This window comes from Sminthopsis crassicaudata, chromosome 3 (assembly GCF_048593235.1).
Source record: "Sminthopsis crassicaudata isolate SCR6 chromosome 3, ASM4859323v1, whole genome shotgun sequence".
Lineage (NCBI taxonomy): Eukaryota > Metazoa > Chordata > Mammalia > Dasyuromorphia > Dasyuridae > Sminthopsis > Sminthopsis crassicaudata.
In genome coordinates, this window is record NC_133619.1 from 788,513 (window position 1) to 803,935 (window position 15,423).

The 15,423-nt window shown below is 63.6% G+C and overlaps 2 protein-coding genes across 2 annotated transcripts; one reads left to right on the plus strand and one right to left on the minus strand.

The window, feature by feature from the left end:
* The first annotated feature begins 9,513 nt into the window (after positions 1-9,513).
* TXNDC17 (thioredoxin domain containing 17) lies at positions 9,514-11,408 on the plus strand. Its single transcript, XM_074297718.1, has 4 exons — positions 9,514-10,189; positions 10,280-10,361; positions 10,642-10,717; positions 10,933-11,408. The coding sequence occupies exons 1-4, from the start codon at positions 9,529-9,531 to the stop codon at positions 10,999-11,001; spliced, it is 888 nt and encodes a 295-aa protein (XP_074153819.1). The 5' UTR covers positions 9,514-9,528; the 3' UTR covers positions 11,002-11,408.
* Positions 11,341-13,239, minus strand: MED31 (mediator complex subunit 31). Its single transcript, XM_074297719.1, has 4 exons — positions 13,109-13,239; positions 12,878-12,955; positions 12,207-12,303; positions 11,341-11,660 (listed from the first exon to the last, which is right to left on the minus strand). Exons 1-4 carry the CDS (start codon positions 13,119-13,121, stop codon positions 11,444-11,446), a joined length of 405 nt encoding a protein of 134 aa, XP_074153820.1. The 5' UTR covers positions 13,122-13,239; the 3' UTR covers positions 11,341-11,443.
* Positions 13,240-15,423: the final 2,184 nt, after the last annotated feature.

The window sequence follows — 15,423 nt, forward strand, 5'->3', positions numbered from 1 at the left end:
GCTCAGCATGGAGGAGACAGACAGGTCCGGAGGAGGAAGGACTGGAGGTAAGAGGAGAAAAGCAGGGAGTTGGGCTGTGGGGATGGAGGGAGAGGAGAGGAAGGGACGGATGGAGGAAGGGGAGTGGGAGGAAGGGAGGGAGGAAGGGGAGTGGGAGGGAGGAAGGGAGGGAGGGGAGTGGGAGGGAGGGAGGGAGGGAGGGGAGTGGGAGGGAGGGAGAGAGGGGAATGGGAGGGAGGGAGGGAGGAATGGAAGGGGGTCAGGAAAGCCCTTTGGTAAGAGGCGCAGTCCCTTGTAGGGCAGGGTCTCCCCGCTCTCCTCTCCCTCCTTCTCAGAGCAGTCCTCCTCCGACTCCTCCTGGCCTCTGCTTTGTCCGCCCTGGGGCAGCGCACCTGGCCCACCTGCGGGCCGCCTGATACTTGAGCCCAGTGGGGACATCTGGGGCCGAGCAAGGATGGGGAGAGCGGAGTCCTGAAGTTGGCGTTTCCATGGAGACACGCCCCACGACAGTCTTCATCGACCGATTAAGAAAACAGGCGCCAGTTTGTGGCTTGGAAGGTCTGAGGTCCCGGGTTCAAATCCTCCCTGTGCCCGTATCACTCATGGAGCGAGGGGCCCGAGGCCCGCCACAGCACCAGCACTTTGAGCAGACCGGCCGCAGCCGCCAGCGGCGAGTCCGGGTCAGGGCCCGTGTGGCCTAGCCCGGGCGAACCGGAGGCGGCAGGACCTGACCCAGAGCCGGAGAGGCCGCCGGCGCCTCGAGTGGCTCCTCCGGCCGGGGCCCCAGCAGCCCCTGCCCGTGGGACTCACCTGCTCCGGAGCCCAAGCTTTGGATGCGGACGGATCCTCCCCCGGACGCGCTTCGGGGCCCCAAGAGTCGGCTTCCTACGAGAGAGACGGGTTAGTGAGACGGCCACCTGCCCCACGTCCGGATAAACGTCCTGGCAAGCGCCCTGCGGGGTGGGGGGAGGGGATCGCTCACTGCCGCTGTGGCAGGAGCTCCCGTGGGCTCCCGAGACCCTTCCTAAAACAGGGGGCGGCAGAAGATCGGGTCTCTCTCCTCTGGACCGTTCTCCAAAGCCCTGCCCCCGCTGCTCCCCTCCCTGCTCTCCCGCTGCCCCGCCCCCTCCGGTGACCCTGGTCCACTGCCCACTAGCTCCCAGCTCAGCGTCCTCCCGGGCTGCCCTCCAGGCCCTCTGACCACGACCTCCCCAGCTTCCCGTCTTTTACAGGAAGCCCTTTGCAAGCCTTATTTATCCGGGGCCCAGGGCCTCCGTTAGCACATCTCCCCCAGTTCTGGGATCGGACCCGAGGGGACAGTGTGCTGGGGGGGGGGCCCACTGCCGGGGACAGAGGGGGGAAGCCACGTGGGGTCGGCCAGCGGGGGCCCAGTCGGGGCAGATGGTCGCAGAAGCGCTTCCAAAGCAGGGCGTCGTCCCGAGAGGAGAAGCCCCAAGGCCTCCCGAGGCCGATTCAAGGAAGAAGAGAGACCCCCGCTCCCCACCTGGACTCCCCCCTCCCCCCTTACCTTCACCTGGTCCAGAAGAGGCTTCAGCCGCTCCAGGACCACCTGCTCCACCTTGTCCGCCAACTGGGAGGGAGACGCGCTGGCGGCGACAAAACGGCTGAGGTTTGGATCCCCTTAGCACAGGGTCTGCATACAGCAGGTGCTCAAACAAAGCCCCGGCAGAGCCACCCTCGGCCCGCTGTCCATCGAATCTTTCAAAAAGACCTTAAAGTTCTCAAGACTCAAGCATTTATGAGGCGCCTACTACGCACCCAGGCACTTTGGAGGCTCTACATTATCATCAGCCTTTTGGCATTATCATCAGCTCCGAGAAAAGGGGGCTCCTCGGACCCCCATTTTACAGATGAGAAAACCCAGGTGGGCACGTGAGGTCAGCCGGGTGCTGCCTGTGTGAGCGCCCAGGCAGGAGTCTGCGGCAGGAACCCGAAGGGTGCGCGTGGGGCAGGTTACCCGCCGTGGTGACGTGCCATGATAACATCAGGCAACGGGCACGCTCGCGCCCCGGGCCCGGCCTAGAAAGAAATCTGTGTGTGTGTGTGTGTGTGTGTGTGTGTGTGCACGTGTGAGTGCATGTGTGTGCGCTTATGTGTGTGTGCGTGAGTGTGTGCGTCTGCGCTTGTGTGTGTACACGTGTGAGTGTGTGTCTGTGTGCGCTTGTTTGTGTGTGTGTGTGCATGCGTGTGCGCTTGTGTGTATGCACATGTGTGTGCGCATCTGTGTGCGCGTGAGTGTGCGTCTGTGTGTGTGCACGTGTGAGTGTGTGCGTCTGTGTGCGCGCTTGTTTGTGTGTGTGCATGTGCATGTGCGCGTGTGTGTGTGCGTGTGCGTGTGTGTGCATGAGCGTGCGCACAAGCAAGCGAGTGTGTCAGAACAAGTGTGGGAGCATGTTAGAAACAAGTGTGAGTGAGCATGTGCTCGTTAGGACAGCGTGAGCATGAATGTCTGTGCCTCTGTCCGCACACATCTCTGTGAGTGTGTATGGGGGGCGCCTCCCCCCTTCTCCCCTGTCCCCGCCCCTCGTCCCCCACTCACTTCAGCCTCTGGACAGCCGCCAGCTCTCGGGCCCTGAGCTCGTCCAGCTCCTTCATCCTCCGGGCGCTCTCCGCGTCCAGCCAGGCGAGCCTGGGAGGAGACGAGCGTGTCCGCGGGCCCGGCCCGGCCGCCCCCGCCCCCCCGCTCTCGGAGCACCCCGGACAGCCGGCGCCTGCCTCGCTCGGGCTCTCGGGGCTTGAGTCCCCGTGGGGTTTGGCCGTGATCTCTGGGGAAAACTGAGGCCCGGGGACTGCCCAGCTCCGGGGTGGGGCCCCGGGGTCCCTCGGGGGCGCCCCCGTTCACCTCGTCTGCAGCGAAGGCGCCAGGGGCATCGCAAGGCAGCTCCTTCGCTTTCCCCTCCCTCCCCTGGTCTTGGGGCAGCGCCGGGCCAGCTCCCTACACAGAAGAACAGCGTGGGAGCGGGAGGGAGGGGCGGCCGGGCAGAGGGCCGGGCGGGGGCTGCCGCTGCCAACCTGAGGGCCTCGCGCTCGCCGGGCTCCGCTCCGTCCTCCTGGGCCGGCTCCTGCTGGAGGGGCGCTTCTCTTCTGGCCTCGTCCGGCCCCACGCTCACCTTGGCCCAAGCAACGCTGTGGCGGCGGACAGATGGGCCTCCCTTACACCCCCGTCCGCCGCAGAGAGCCCACCACAAGGCCCTGGGTGGGCAGTGAGGGGGACCACCCACCGCAGAGAGCCCCCAAAGGACGTGCACAGGCAGTAAGGGGGGGCCGCCCGCTGCAGAGAGCCCCAAAGGAGCCGCACGGCCGGTGAGGGGGGCCACCTGCTGCAGAGCTTCCTGAAGGACTACCAGGTGGATGTGCCCCAAAGATGCCACGGCATACCCACTGGCACTGACCACGTGGTGCCCTCGGGACAGAGGGCTGCCTTCCAAGCCCTGGGGATCATGGGAGGGGCAGGGGCTCTCCGGTCCAGGGACCCTGGGAGGCTCCGAGCACACACCATTTGGGGGAGGCCGGCGGGGAAGTGGGGTTCGGAGGGATCCATGGCACGCGGCGGTCCTTGACGGGAGGATGGCTCTTCTTTAATCTGAAGGAGACGGTGGTCCTCTGGAACCTGCAGTCCTTGCCCTGGGCCTGGCGGGGTCTCGGCCTGTCCGCTTTGTGGAACCCCTGCAGGGAAGTCTGGCGCGTGACCGCTGCCCCCGTCATCCCCAAGGCCCTGAGGTGGGCTCCTTCCCCAGATCCGCAGGGGCGTGTGTGTGTGCATGGGGAGAGTGTGCACACACACACATCACACGCAGTCATTTGCACACTGAGCCCCCCCCAGTAGCCTCCATTGTGATTCCTTTTCCTTTTAAGGGGGAGGGGAGGAGGGAGAGATGAGAAAGAAAAGAAAGAGCTGTTTGAGAAAATGATAAACGATAAGCTGAGGGGAGAAGAGCCTCGGGACGGCGATGTGAGTTCCGGCTGCCAGCCTCCCCTGGTTCTTCCGCCTCTGGCAGCCGAGGAGAGGCTCCGGAGGTCTGGCCAGCCTTAGAACTGCGGGGCCCCGTCAGCGCCCAGCCTCGAGCCCCCAGTGCCACACGTGGCTCCTGAGCGAGCCCCACACGGACGAGGGCGGTCTTGGGGAAGCCAGCAGGAGGAGGGGACCCAGCGTGTCGCCCCGCCCCGGACCCCGGGAGCACCGCATACCTGCGGGGGTTTCACGGCCGTCTCGAGGCCTCGCCTTCGGAGAGACGCGGGAGCGGTCAGTGGCCGCTTCTTCACAGCCTTTGCTTTGGTCGAGGCCGGCCCTACTTGGAAAGCGGCGTTCTGGTCCCAAGAGGCGAGCTCCTCTCGGGGCCAGCTCCCCGGCCTCTCACCCGACACCGGGCGCAGCGGATTCACTGCCAAAAACGGGGGTTCATCTACGCAGAAGGGACAAGGAGACGAGGCGGTCTGGAGGCCGTAGAAGCGCCCCAGCCACGGGGGGGCCTGCCTTCCTTCTCACGGCGCCCCCTCCTTCGTCGGTCCCTCCCCGGAGGCCGAGAGCAGCCTGCCCCCCCCAAGCTTCACCTGCTACAAGCTGCCATCCCACACTCCCCAGGCCAGCGGGGGGTTGGGGGGGTCCCTTAACTCGAATCCCCAACTTTGGTTCCCTCACCAGGCATTCAACGGGCCCCCAGGTGGCGATACAAGCTAGCTAAGGAATCCAGGATGGGGAGGGGGTCTTAAAGCCCCCATTTTGTGGAGGAGTTCAGATTGGCCTAGATCAGAGCAGCGCCCAAAGCCTCCCCAGGGAAGGGAGCCCAGGGGCTCCTCTTCCCTTCTCCAAGGCCTCCTTTTCCCTAAGAGAGCCAGGGCCCACACAGGGGCCTCTCCTTTCAGCCAAGCTTCCTGAACCACCAAGGGCAGCTGCACTAGGCAACCTCCCAGAGACCCCCGAGCCCACTCCTCCCTGTCTGGGTATGGGGCTCAGCCCCTTCTTTTCCTAAGTCAGGCCCGGTTCTCCTGCCCAACTTGGAGCGAGGAAGGCACCCCAACCTGTGGGCCTCTGGCCCGGGGAGGCCCCAGCATCCATCCTGGGGAGATCCAGCCCTCTCACCACTCCGGAGGGCCCACCTGCAGCACCCTGACCATCGGGCACTGGTCACTCAGCACGGGGGAGGGGAACCACCACCCTCGCCTCCTCCGCCTCTTCCCGGCTGTCTATTGCTCACTCCCAAAGGCCACTTCCTGGGAGCTGCCCGGCCCAGAGCTGACCGTCCTCCTCGGGGAGGTTCACGTACTACTGGCCGGAGATGACTCCGTGAGCCGGGTTTCCTGCTACTCGGCCGGTCTGAGGCCCCCGGGGTCTGGTCCCTGAACTGCTCTGCTTGTGAGTCCAAGGCCTGAGGCAGACCCTAGCCTCCTGAGGCTGCAAGGGCTCTCTGGCTCTCCGGGCAGGCCCTCCGCCCCATCCCTGTGAGTGTCGGCCCGAGCCGGGGCAGGCTGCCTCCAAGAGCAACGCCGCCTCCCCGCAAGCCCCTGGGAGCGGCCTCCAAGCCCAGCCAGCCCAGCACTCACCTCCCAGGAGCTTCCTCACCACCGGCCGCCTCCCAGGCTGGGGAAGTTTCTCCTTTGCCACGGAGGGCTTCCTTTCTCTCACCGGTGACGCACTAAACGACCTCTCCAAAGCCGTGGGGAAAGCCGGCGGAGACTGGCTTCGGGCTCCCGGGAAGCTCTTCTTCAGCTTTCCCAGGGACTGTTTCCTTTCCAGGAGGGACTCGAGCTCCTGCCAGGAAATACAAAACTCATTTTCCATACCCTTGGGCCACCCTCCAGGCGCCCAGAAATGGTGGCTCCTCTGCATCCCTGGCAAGGGATTCCTCAACTCATCCAAAACTCCTGCCTCTGCGGGGAGGGTCCCGGCACTCTTGCTCTGAACGAACGCCCTTCACCTACGGGACGCGGCCGTTTCTGAAATCAAGAACTGGTCTCGGGATTCCCACCCCCCAATTGAGCGTTTGATAGGAATTATTTGCAGCCAACAGGAGCCTGGCTCCTAGGAGGCGCCTTTAAAAATCAAATGACTTTGCCCCGAATGACAGCTCCTCCATTGGGGGTCCCCTGACACCCCAACAGGCCTGGGGGACCGGGCCCTGTCTCCCACAGCGCCAGGTCTTCACGAGGGAGGTACCATCCCCAGAGAACAGGAAACAAGCCGCGTGTGGCCCCACATGACCCACAGCTTTCCATGGCTGATACTGATCACTATTGCCGGGGGGAAGCGAGAGGGACAGCCAAAAACCACCCTCTGTACGCAGGCGACCTGGCTTCCCCTCACGGGCTCAGAGCTGGCCTGCTGGTCCAGCCCCGTTGGAGGGGGACGTGGACAATGAAGAGGAAAGGGGGTCGAGGGCTTGGGGCCTTCTGTGACCCCAGGCTCTGCCTTGCCCGATGTCCATGAAGAGACACCGCAGGTCACTGAGAAGGCTTTGTTAGGGACAGAGATGCAAGAAGCAGCAAAGGGAGGGCAGACCGGACGGGAGGAGAGCGCCCACACGCCCGCCCAGGCGCCCCATCGCCCCACGGTGTGTACACGCCCAAAGCGCCGTTGCCCACAGCGACAGGCCAGCCGGGCGAGGAGCGTTTCTGGAACACCGGCCGTGCGCCGGGCTGCCCTAGGAGCTTCTGCTCCCTCAGAAGGGCCTCGGGCCGACCTCGAGCCGTGTGGGATGCGCAGCCCTACCTCGATCTGCTGCAGGAGGTCCACGACCACGTCGGGGACCGCGGGGTCGGCGTCCAGTCTGGCGGAGCAAAGGGAAAGCTGCCGGATCAGGCCGCCCAGCTCCCTGTAGCGCTCAGACACCACCTGCTCCCTCGAGTCTGCGAACTGACTGACGAACATCTGCAGCGCCCGGATAGCTCCCCTCTGTGCGGCTCCCAGGCGGGACATCGCCCTGGACTGAAGGAAGCGGGACGTGGGGGCTGAGGCATGCAGGTCTACCCCCAGAGCCCCCTCCCCCAGGGTCCCCTCCCCCGGCCCCGACGGCCAAGCCCTGCACTTACCTTCCTGGTGTGCCTAATTCTGTGCGGACTCAATTTGTCTAGCTCCTCCTGAATCTCCTTTACCTGTTTGTTAGGAAATAAAAAAGCGACTGGGCAGAAGAGGCCGAGGGCAGGGACTAGGGGTCCGGCGGGAGACCCCAGCCTTAGCTGACGGAGGGATGGTGTGCACAGTAGGCGGGCCGCCTCCCCCCGGGTGCCTCTGCCACGGCCGCTCCCTGCCGGCCTCGTGTTCTCCACCCCGGGAGGCCTGGCCGGCTCCTCGGGGAGAGGGTCTCTCCAGCTCTCAGCCCACCTCCACCACCGAGCTTCTGGGAAGTCGGGACGCGGTCAGATCCTGTGTGTCTAGAGGACGATCCCCCCGGGCCCCAGGCTCCCCCATCCTGGATCCGAGGGCCCGAGCAGCTCATGAAGAAACTGGCCCTTTCCAAGGGGAGGCTACGCGCTTGCAAGAGCAGAGGCCAGAGGACACAGGCCTGCTCGGGCGACTCGTGCTCCGAGCACCCCTGGCCCTCCGTGCTCCGGCCGAGGGACTCGCTGCAGCTGCTCTGAGTGCCTCAACCTCACCCGGCCCTCATCACGGCGGCGGCCCAGCGGGCACCGATGCCCAATCCGTGCTCTCGGCCAAGGGGGGAGCGCGGGCTTACCCATAGAACCTCCTCGGGTGCCTCTCGATCGAGAGCCCGCAATAGAAAGCTCGGGACAGAGCTGTTAGGAGAGGGCCGCGAGAAAGTCCCGCCCGTGGGCCCTGAAGCTCATCCCCCGAGACCCCCCCGGGCCCCACCTGCTGCTGCAGCGCGTAGAGCGTGCGGCCGGTGCGCACGGCCTGCTCCTGCCTCCGCACGCGGCTTCGCTCGGCCTCCTCCGGATCCAGGCCTTCCTCCGGTCTGTCTGAAAGGAGAGGTTCCCCGGCACGGTGAGAGGCGACCGCCAAGGGCTCCGGAACCTCTGGCCGGACCCCAGATTGTGAGGCTGTCCCGCCGGGATTCCGTCCCAGCGCCGGGAGGAGGCGGCCATGGGCCGGCCGCTCCCAGGCCTGCTCTGCCACGCAGACACCCCCCCCTCCACCCAGGGATGAGAGCGGGGCCCTGCCCCGGCCAGGAGAAGAGGGGGGCCTTTCCCCTTGGATGCGGCCCTGGCCAACCTCTGGGAAGGGTATCCCAGTCAGAAAAGCTGGGGGGGGGGGAGTCCTCCTTGGAGACAAGGGGAAAGGGTTTCCATGGACTCATCCATCATCAAAATCCCTTGGGGGGGGTCCCTGAGCCGGGTGGGGACTGCTCACTTTGACTCCTCCCTTATCCAAGGGCATGGGGGTGATTTCCCAAAAGGAAGAGAAGCCCTGGGAGGGGGGAGCCCCGCCCTGCCCGGCTCCCTCACCGTGGGCGCCCAGGCCGTCCATCCTCTGCAGACAAGCGCTCAGCTCCCTCTGCAGCCGCCGGAGCTCCAGCAGGCTCTGGGACGGCGCCACCTGCGGCTGCCCGCGGGGCTCAGGGCCCGGGTCCCTCGTGGGGGGGGAGTGGGAGCGAGGGCCCCGCGTCACGTAGACCGTGGCCCTGGGGCCGGCTGTCTCGGGCTGGGAGGGGCGCTGCCCCGCGGGGGGCCCCCGGGACTTCTTGGTCGGCTCGCTCCTGCTCGGGCTGGACTTGCGGGGCCCCCGCGGCTGCCCGTGGGGGGCCCGGCCCAGAACCTCTTCCAGCTGTTTCTTCTTGATGTCTCTCTTTGCCAAGTGGACGGCCAGGTTGAGCTTTTCTTCGGACACGACCGAAAAGGGGAGCGGGGGCTGGCGGGCGGGCCCCTCCGGAAGCCCCGGGGTGCTGGCTCTGCCGGGGGCCCGCAGCTTCTCTATGACGATGGGCCGGGGCCCCGAGTAGCGGACGGCCAGGTTGGCGGGCAGCGAGGGCACGTCCTTGTTGAACTGAAGCTGGGGGAAGAGAAAGGGGGGGGCGTGTGTGTGACTGCAGCGGGAACCCTGCTCTCCGTGCACACGTCTCCGACCCTGCTCGAGCTCCTGCCGCCCGGGCACGCTCCTGTGTGTCTGGGCGCGAGTGCACGTGTGCGTAATCTGCACCTGCGCGCCGGTGTCCCAGGGCGCGCTCTGCCCGTGTGTACATGCGTCCCGTGGGCACGAATGCCGCGGCCTCGCGGTGTGCGCCCGCAGGCAGACACGCGTTTGCATGTGCCCCGTCACACACGTGAGCGCCTGTGTGCACACGCGTGCCCGTCTCCCGTGTGTGTGTGTGTGTGTGTGTGCACCCGCGTTCACTCGTGTTCCCTGGGGTGCAGGCACAGGGAAGGGGGAGGGGGGAGGGGCGGGGCGGCCTGGTCCGGCTCCTCCCCCGGGGGGTGTCGGGGAGGGGTGGCCCCTGAGGCTGGCCCAGGCGGGCCCACAGTCTGCGCTTCCTCCAGGGCCAGAGACCCTCCCCGCGCCCCCTGGGAGTCTCCCGGCTTCTCCCCGGGTGGCACACAGGGAGGGAGTACCTGGGTATGCAGGTTGCTGGGGCCCATGGCGGCCCCGAGGGGCCCGAACTGGACAAAGGCGCGGAGGCGGGAGGGCGGCTTCCTCCAGGCGGGTTTCCCCGTCCGCAGCCTCCCGCCCCCGGCTTCCCCGCCGCAACTCGGGCCACACTTCCGGCCGCGCCGCTCGTTACCAGGACGACGGCGCAGGCGCCGCCGGAAAGCCGGTCCGAGAAAGCTGGAGACGGCGGACGGGAGCCGAGAAGGGCCAGACCTCTGGCCGGAGGTGCAGTACTGACTGCGCATGAGCAGCGACTGCGCCAAAGATTTCCGGCTTTTCGGGCGGTGCTGGGCGGAGAGAGGGGCCCCGGAAGTGGCTGTTGTCCCGCCCCCCACGTGGATGCCCCGCCCTGGCCAGAGATCATCCAGGTACGGCCAGGCGAGCCAGACTTGGAGCCCGGGATGGAGCCCGCCTCGCAGCCCGCCGCGAAGCCCGGCATGGAGCCCGCCTCGGAGCCCGCCGCAAAGCCCGCCTCGGAGCCCGCCCTGAGCGCCTTCGAGGAGGTGCGCGTATCGGGATTCGGCGACTTCTGCGGGGCGGTGGAACAGCGCCGGGGCAAGACCATCTTTGTCTACTTCACGGGCGACAAGGACGCCGAGGGCCGCAGCTGGTGCCCGGACTGCGAGGAGGGTGAGCGGGGGAAACTGAGGCAGGGGGCGGGGGGCGGGCTAGCGCTTCCGGGCGGGCCAGTGATCTCTCCCTCCCTCCGTCCCCGTGCAGCCGAGCCTGTGGTCCTGGGGGGCCTCAAACACATCCCCGAGAACGCCGTGTTCATCTACTGCCAAGTGGGGGACCGGCCCTAGTAAGTGCTTCCCGGAGATCGGGAGGGCGGGGCCATTGGGAAAGGGGGCCAGGGGTTCCCCGGAGTCGGGAGGGCGCTGAAGAACAGGGGGGAATCGGATGCTCCCTGGAGGCTGGGAGGGAGGGCGGGAGGGAGGGCAATGTGGAGGGCAATGTGGAGGGGGGCGAGGGCCGCCGGGGAAGGTCCGGCTTCATGAAGGGGGGAGGGGCCCCGAGGAAGAGGTATGGGGGGGAGGAAATCAGGGCCCCAACGCCCACGGGCTGCGCTCTTTGTCCGACAGCTGGAAAGATCCCAACAATGACTTTAAGAAGAAGCTAAAGTTAACCGCGGTGCCGACCCTGCTCAAGTACGGGACGGTGAGTGCTCCCTCTCCTCCCAGCTCTTCCTCTTCCCCCGGGCCTGGGTTGGGTGAAGGGTGGGGCCTGGCTAGAAGTGCCCTGGGGGAGCCCAGGCCGGGACTGGGCGGCTGCGCCAGTTCCGGAGGAGGAGGGAGGCCTGGAGGAGGGAGGCCTGGCGGAGGGGGGGGGAGGCCTGGGGGGGGGGGCCTGGCTGACTCCCGCTTCTCTCTCAGCCCCAGAAGCTGGTGGAGTCGGAGTGTGTGAACGCCAGTCTGGTGGAGATGTTGTTTTCCGAAGACTAGAAAGCCGCACCGGCAGCCCCGGTGTCTGGATTATAAAGGAACCTCGTGATCGATCGTGTGATAGTCACAGTAGCCAAAATAATGTTTAGAAAGCTAATGAGTGTTCTGCAAATCACCCTTTAGAAATGGTGGAAGGGCTTCCTTCTGCCAGACGGTTCTCTTTATTCCTGCCACTGTGGGAAGCAGAGACCAGGGTCTGGGCCAAGCCCCCCCTTCTGGGCTCCCCCAGCCTGAGGAGAAGCCGGGCAAGAGACCTCTTCCACTAGGGCTGCAGGGGCTGGGGGTCCTGGGACCTCTCCCCTGGCCGGCCCGCCCAGATGGCACAGACTCGGGCACCCATTGAGCTTTTCTGCCAAAGAACTTTACTGGAAATTTTAATAAAGAAGCCGCCAGGTGGTTTGGACAAAGTCACTGAGTGGCCTGCGTGGGCCGGGAGCTCCCCTCACTTTCCCGCTGAGGAGGCGCTGCCGCTGTTCTGCTGGGGCTGCTGCTGCTGCTGCTCCGCCAGGGCCTGCTGCAGCCGCATCCGCTTTCGGGAGTAGTGCTGCCAGTGCAGGATCTGCTGCTCGTCGATGAACTTGGCACACTGGGCGTTCACCAGCTCCTTTCGGAAATGCTCGTACTGCAGCAGTTCGAGCATGTGCAGGCACTGGGGGTACCTGGAGAGGGATGACAGCCCGGCCCTTGGGTGCCCCTGGGGCCGCGAGAGCCAAGCGCACTGCACCCCCCCTCCCAGCTCCTTCCCTCACCTCTCTGGGACCGGCGGAAGGGGGAGAAACGGGCAAAGGGCAGAGATGGGGGAGGGGGAAAGGCCTTGTTTCTCTCCCCTAATTTGTACTTCCCCTTGGGGGACAGTTAAATGCTTGCTGGGTCCCCTTGACTTGTCATTTCAGTGACTAGAAACAATTTTCCTCACACCCTCCAAAGTGGGAATGCTAGGGAGTGACAAGCCTGACATCAAGGGAATTCTGTTCTCCAGGGAGCAGGGGAGGAGAGCGGTGAGAAGGCCCCCTGGAGGAGCTGGGGTGGGGGGGCTATTCTTATCCCCCTCAGACAGAGGGCTGAAGAAACGGGACACTTGGTGAAGCTTCTAGCGGGACCCCCAGCTAGGAAATGGCCACATTTGAATTTGGCCTTCCTGATTCTGGTCAGCTGGGCTTCTTCTAAGGCAAAATCTCGGCCTCTGGATTGGGGAGCAGACTTACTTCAGGTACTTGGCGTAGTCTGGCTCTTTCCAGTACAGCAGGTACTTCAGATAATTGACGAAGGCCTTGTCCTTGAAGTACCCTCTTTGGGCAAGGACTGGAAGGCAAGCAAAGGAGGTGTTCTCAGAGCCCCACCCCCCCAGAGCTGGAGGAACCCTCCGAGGGGCTGGGGGATTGTCCAGCTGGGCCTCGCCACTGCGGCCTGCTACTCGGTCTTTAGGGGTGAAAGGGACAGTGGGAGGGACACATGGATGGAGAGAGAAGTGATCAGGACAGGGCAAAGAGAAAGGCCAGACAGGCACAGGAGTGGAAGGAGAGAGAAGTGAGCACAAACGGGGCAAAGAGAGGCTACACGGGGCTCATGGACTGCGGCAGTCGGTCAGAGATAGCTCCGAAGTCGGGCTCAGAGGAAGGGCGTCCCGGGTGTCCGGCCGGTCCAGAACTTAGGTGAAGATACAAAGGGGCATTTCCGCAGAGCTGGACACCAGCCGCTCCACCATTGTTGCAAAGTCTCTAAAGCATCTCTGGCAGCAGACTCAGTTTCCCCCTTCCTGCTAGCCCAGGTAACCCTTGTTCTTGATTCGGCAAAAACCAGCCCCAGTCTAAGAGTCTGCCCGGCGCCTCTCGCCCACAGCCCCGCCCCGCAGCGCTTGGGGTCCTGGGAGACTCACAGTTCAGGTAGTTGGGGTTAGCCAGGCACTGCACGAACTCGAGCTCCAGCTGGAAGCGCAGCCGGTTCCCGGCGTCGTCTGGGGAAGACAAGCGAGCTCAGCTCGGCGCGGAGCCGCGCGACCGCCCAGCCCGGCCTCGGTCTCCCCGCCGTGAAATGGGCCACCGGGAACTCCCACCCTCCTTCACCCCCCCCTCCCCCAGCCTCGAACCGGCCAGGAGCGTGCACTCACCCGAGGTATCCATGACGACGGCGGCGGTCTGGAGCGAGCCCCTGCTCCGCCCAGCTCCCGCCGCAGCGCCGGGACTCCGCGGGCCCTAAGACCCTGCCGCCGCGTCCCGCCCCACGCGCCTACGTGCCGCGGCGCCTTGTGGGAGAGGGAGAGGGACCGCAGGGAAGGGCCAGCTGACGGCATTTCAGAGAGAGGAGCACAGCGGCCCCTGGTGGGGCACGGGATATTTGCCGAGGCTTGGAGCGGGGACCGCCCCACCCAAAGGAAAACTGCAGCCCGCCCGGCCCGGCATCGAGCGGTGGGTGGGTGCCTTCTAAATACTCTCCGCTGAGTTGGCCGAAAGCTGAAATTGACAAAATCAGCGAGGGAGATTGGCTACTTTGTAGCTAAAGCTCCGCGGGCCGGACGCGGGGAAGACACTGAAACTGACGTCGGTTAGGTATGGAGACTTCTTTTCCACCCTAAAATGGATACAAAGTAACTACAGCAAAATCGGATGTGGAACCAGATATTGACATTAGGCCTACAGAAGTAGCTGCAGGATGGATACAAAGTAATTACAGCAAGGGGGTGGGGGAGCGGCGGTGAGACAACCTTGAAACTAACAAGGTCTGTGCTAGATGTGCGGAGGTTGGATACAAAGTAACTACTACACATCTCTGGAAGGGGCGGGGCACCAAACTAATCCTTGAGGGCTACACTGTCACTTTACTAGCTGTAACTCTTGGGAAAAGCCCTGAAGAAAAACCTACGGTTAGTTCCTGATCCCGGTCCTAACCTGCTGCCCCAATCCTGCTCCCTCTTCCACTTGGACTCTGTGGATCTCCAGGGTTGCTGTTTTTTGTTTGTTTCTTCGACCTCCAACTGTCTATTGACTGTGTCCAACAGATTGTCTTGTAGATTTCAACTCTACATATCCCAAGCTGAACTCAGCGCAAGGCCTCCCCTCTGCCTTCATTGTCCTTTAGGAAGAGGCCCAAAATCACATCACCCTGTGAGAGTCAAGTTAGTATGTCAGGCTTGGCTGCTCCAACCACCCCAGCTGGGAATGCTATGCCCCTGGTCAGACGCAGATTGTCCCTGTGAACATTTGAGACGAACTTTCTAGCTTTTTTTTTTTTCTAGAAAAGCTTTCTTCTGAGCTAATTCAATTCTGCTTTGCTCATAGAGCACGTGGGGGCTCCTGTGCCAGTGTCTCCCATGCCCTATGATCAAATCTTAAGCTCTTAAAGAGATACCTTGGGAGTGTCCTTGTATGGCTTTTTCTGGTCACCTTGTGACTACTTACCCCGTGTGAGTTCTCCATAAAACAGTTTTTGGTTTTCTTAGCAAGCATACATTTGGCCTTTGAACCATGTGACCAGAGCAGCCGAGTGGCTCTCTTGGAGTCTGGTCTGTGGCAGTTTAGTTTGAGAAAGGACTTCAGTTTCCCTGAAGTCCCAGTTTTCCTCTCTCCAAGACAATTCAAATGGAAGCCATTCAGCTTCCTGACATCCTGCTGGCACCCTGTCCGGGTTTCATAGGCACCCGGAAATGACTTCCACACAGGGGCTCTGTAGACCTTCATTTGGTAGTCAGGCTAATACCGCATCTCTCCCACTCCTTCTGTGGGAGCCTCTCAAGCCCCGAGTTAGCTCTGGCGATGCACTGGCAATGTGACATCTCGGAGAAGTACACTACCAAGGTAACGAATTTATCCACAGTGCTCAAAACTCCATTTGCCAAAGCCGAGGGTTGCACTGTGATTGGTGTGGTCCTGGGTGATGGAGCGCCCGTTCTTGGTGGCATTCGGCCCAAATGAGCACGGAGCGGCCGAGAATCGCTCCGTACCCTGTTGTATCTCGGTATAATCATCTGCAAACAAAGCCCACCAAGGCTCCTTCCGCTTTAGTTTTGGCCTCTTGAAGTTGAAGAACTTAGCGTGAGTGTGGTAGCTGACTGATGCCATGTTTTTCCTCATTAAAAGTGCTCCACATTAGTATTTCTCCCAGTCACCCAGACTTGCAACAACTCCTCCTTCTGACCCCCAGCTCTAATCAGGTGCCAAAGCCTGTCACTTTCACCTCTGCGGTTATCTCTGATAACTCTGCCCTCTCACACCTCTGGCACCCTGGTGCAAGCCCCTTACCACCTCACACACAGGCCTGAAGTAGCCTGCTGCTGGCTCTGCTCAACACTAGTCCCTCCCCTCTCCTTGATTGTGAAACAGAGAAACAGGGAAATCTGGCCTCAGATCCTGCCTTGCCGAGCGATCTGGGCAAGTCACTTCACCCTATTGGCCTCAGTTTTCTCATCTGTAAAATGAACTGCAGAAG

Bases quoted from the DNA above. Each gene is read 5' to 3' on its own strand.
- TXNDC17 (XM_074297718.1), top strand. From the start codon at position 9,529: ATGCAGGTTGCTGGGGCCCATGGCGGCCCCGAGGGGCCCGAACTGGAC. The intron at 10,190-10,279 runs GTGAGCGGGGGA...GTCCCCGTGCAG, and splicing joins GTGCCCGGACTGCGAGGAGG to CCGAGCCTGTGGTCCTGGGG. The intron at 10,362-10,641 runs GTAAGTGCTTCC...TTTGTCCGACAG, and splicing joins CAAGTGGGGGACCGGCCCTA to CTGGAAAGATCCCAACAATG.
- MED31 (XM_074297719.1), bottom strand. The intron at 12,304-12,877 runs GTGAGTCTCCCA...CTTGCCTTCCAG, and splicing joins TAACCCCAACTACCTGAACT to TCCTTGCCCAAAGAGGGTAC. The intron at 11,661-12,206 runs GTAAGTCTGCTC...ATCCCTCTCCAG, and splicing joins GACTACGCCAAGTACCTGAA to GTACCCCCAGTGCCTGCACA.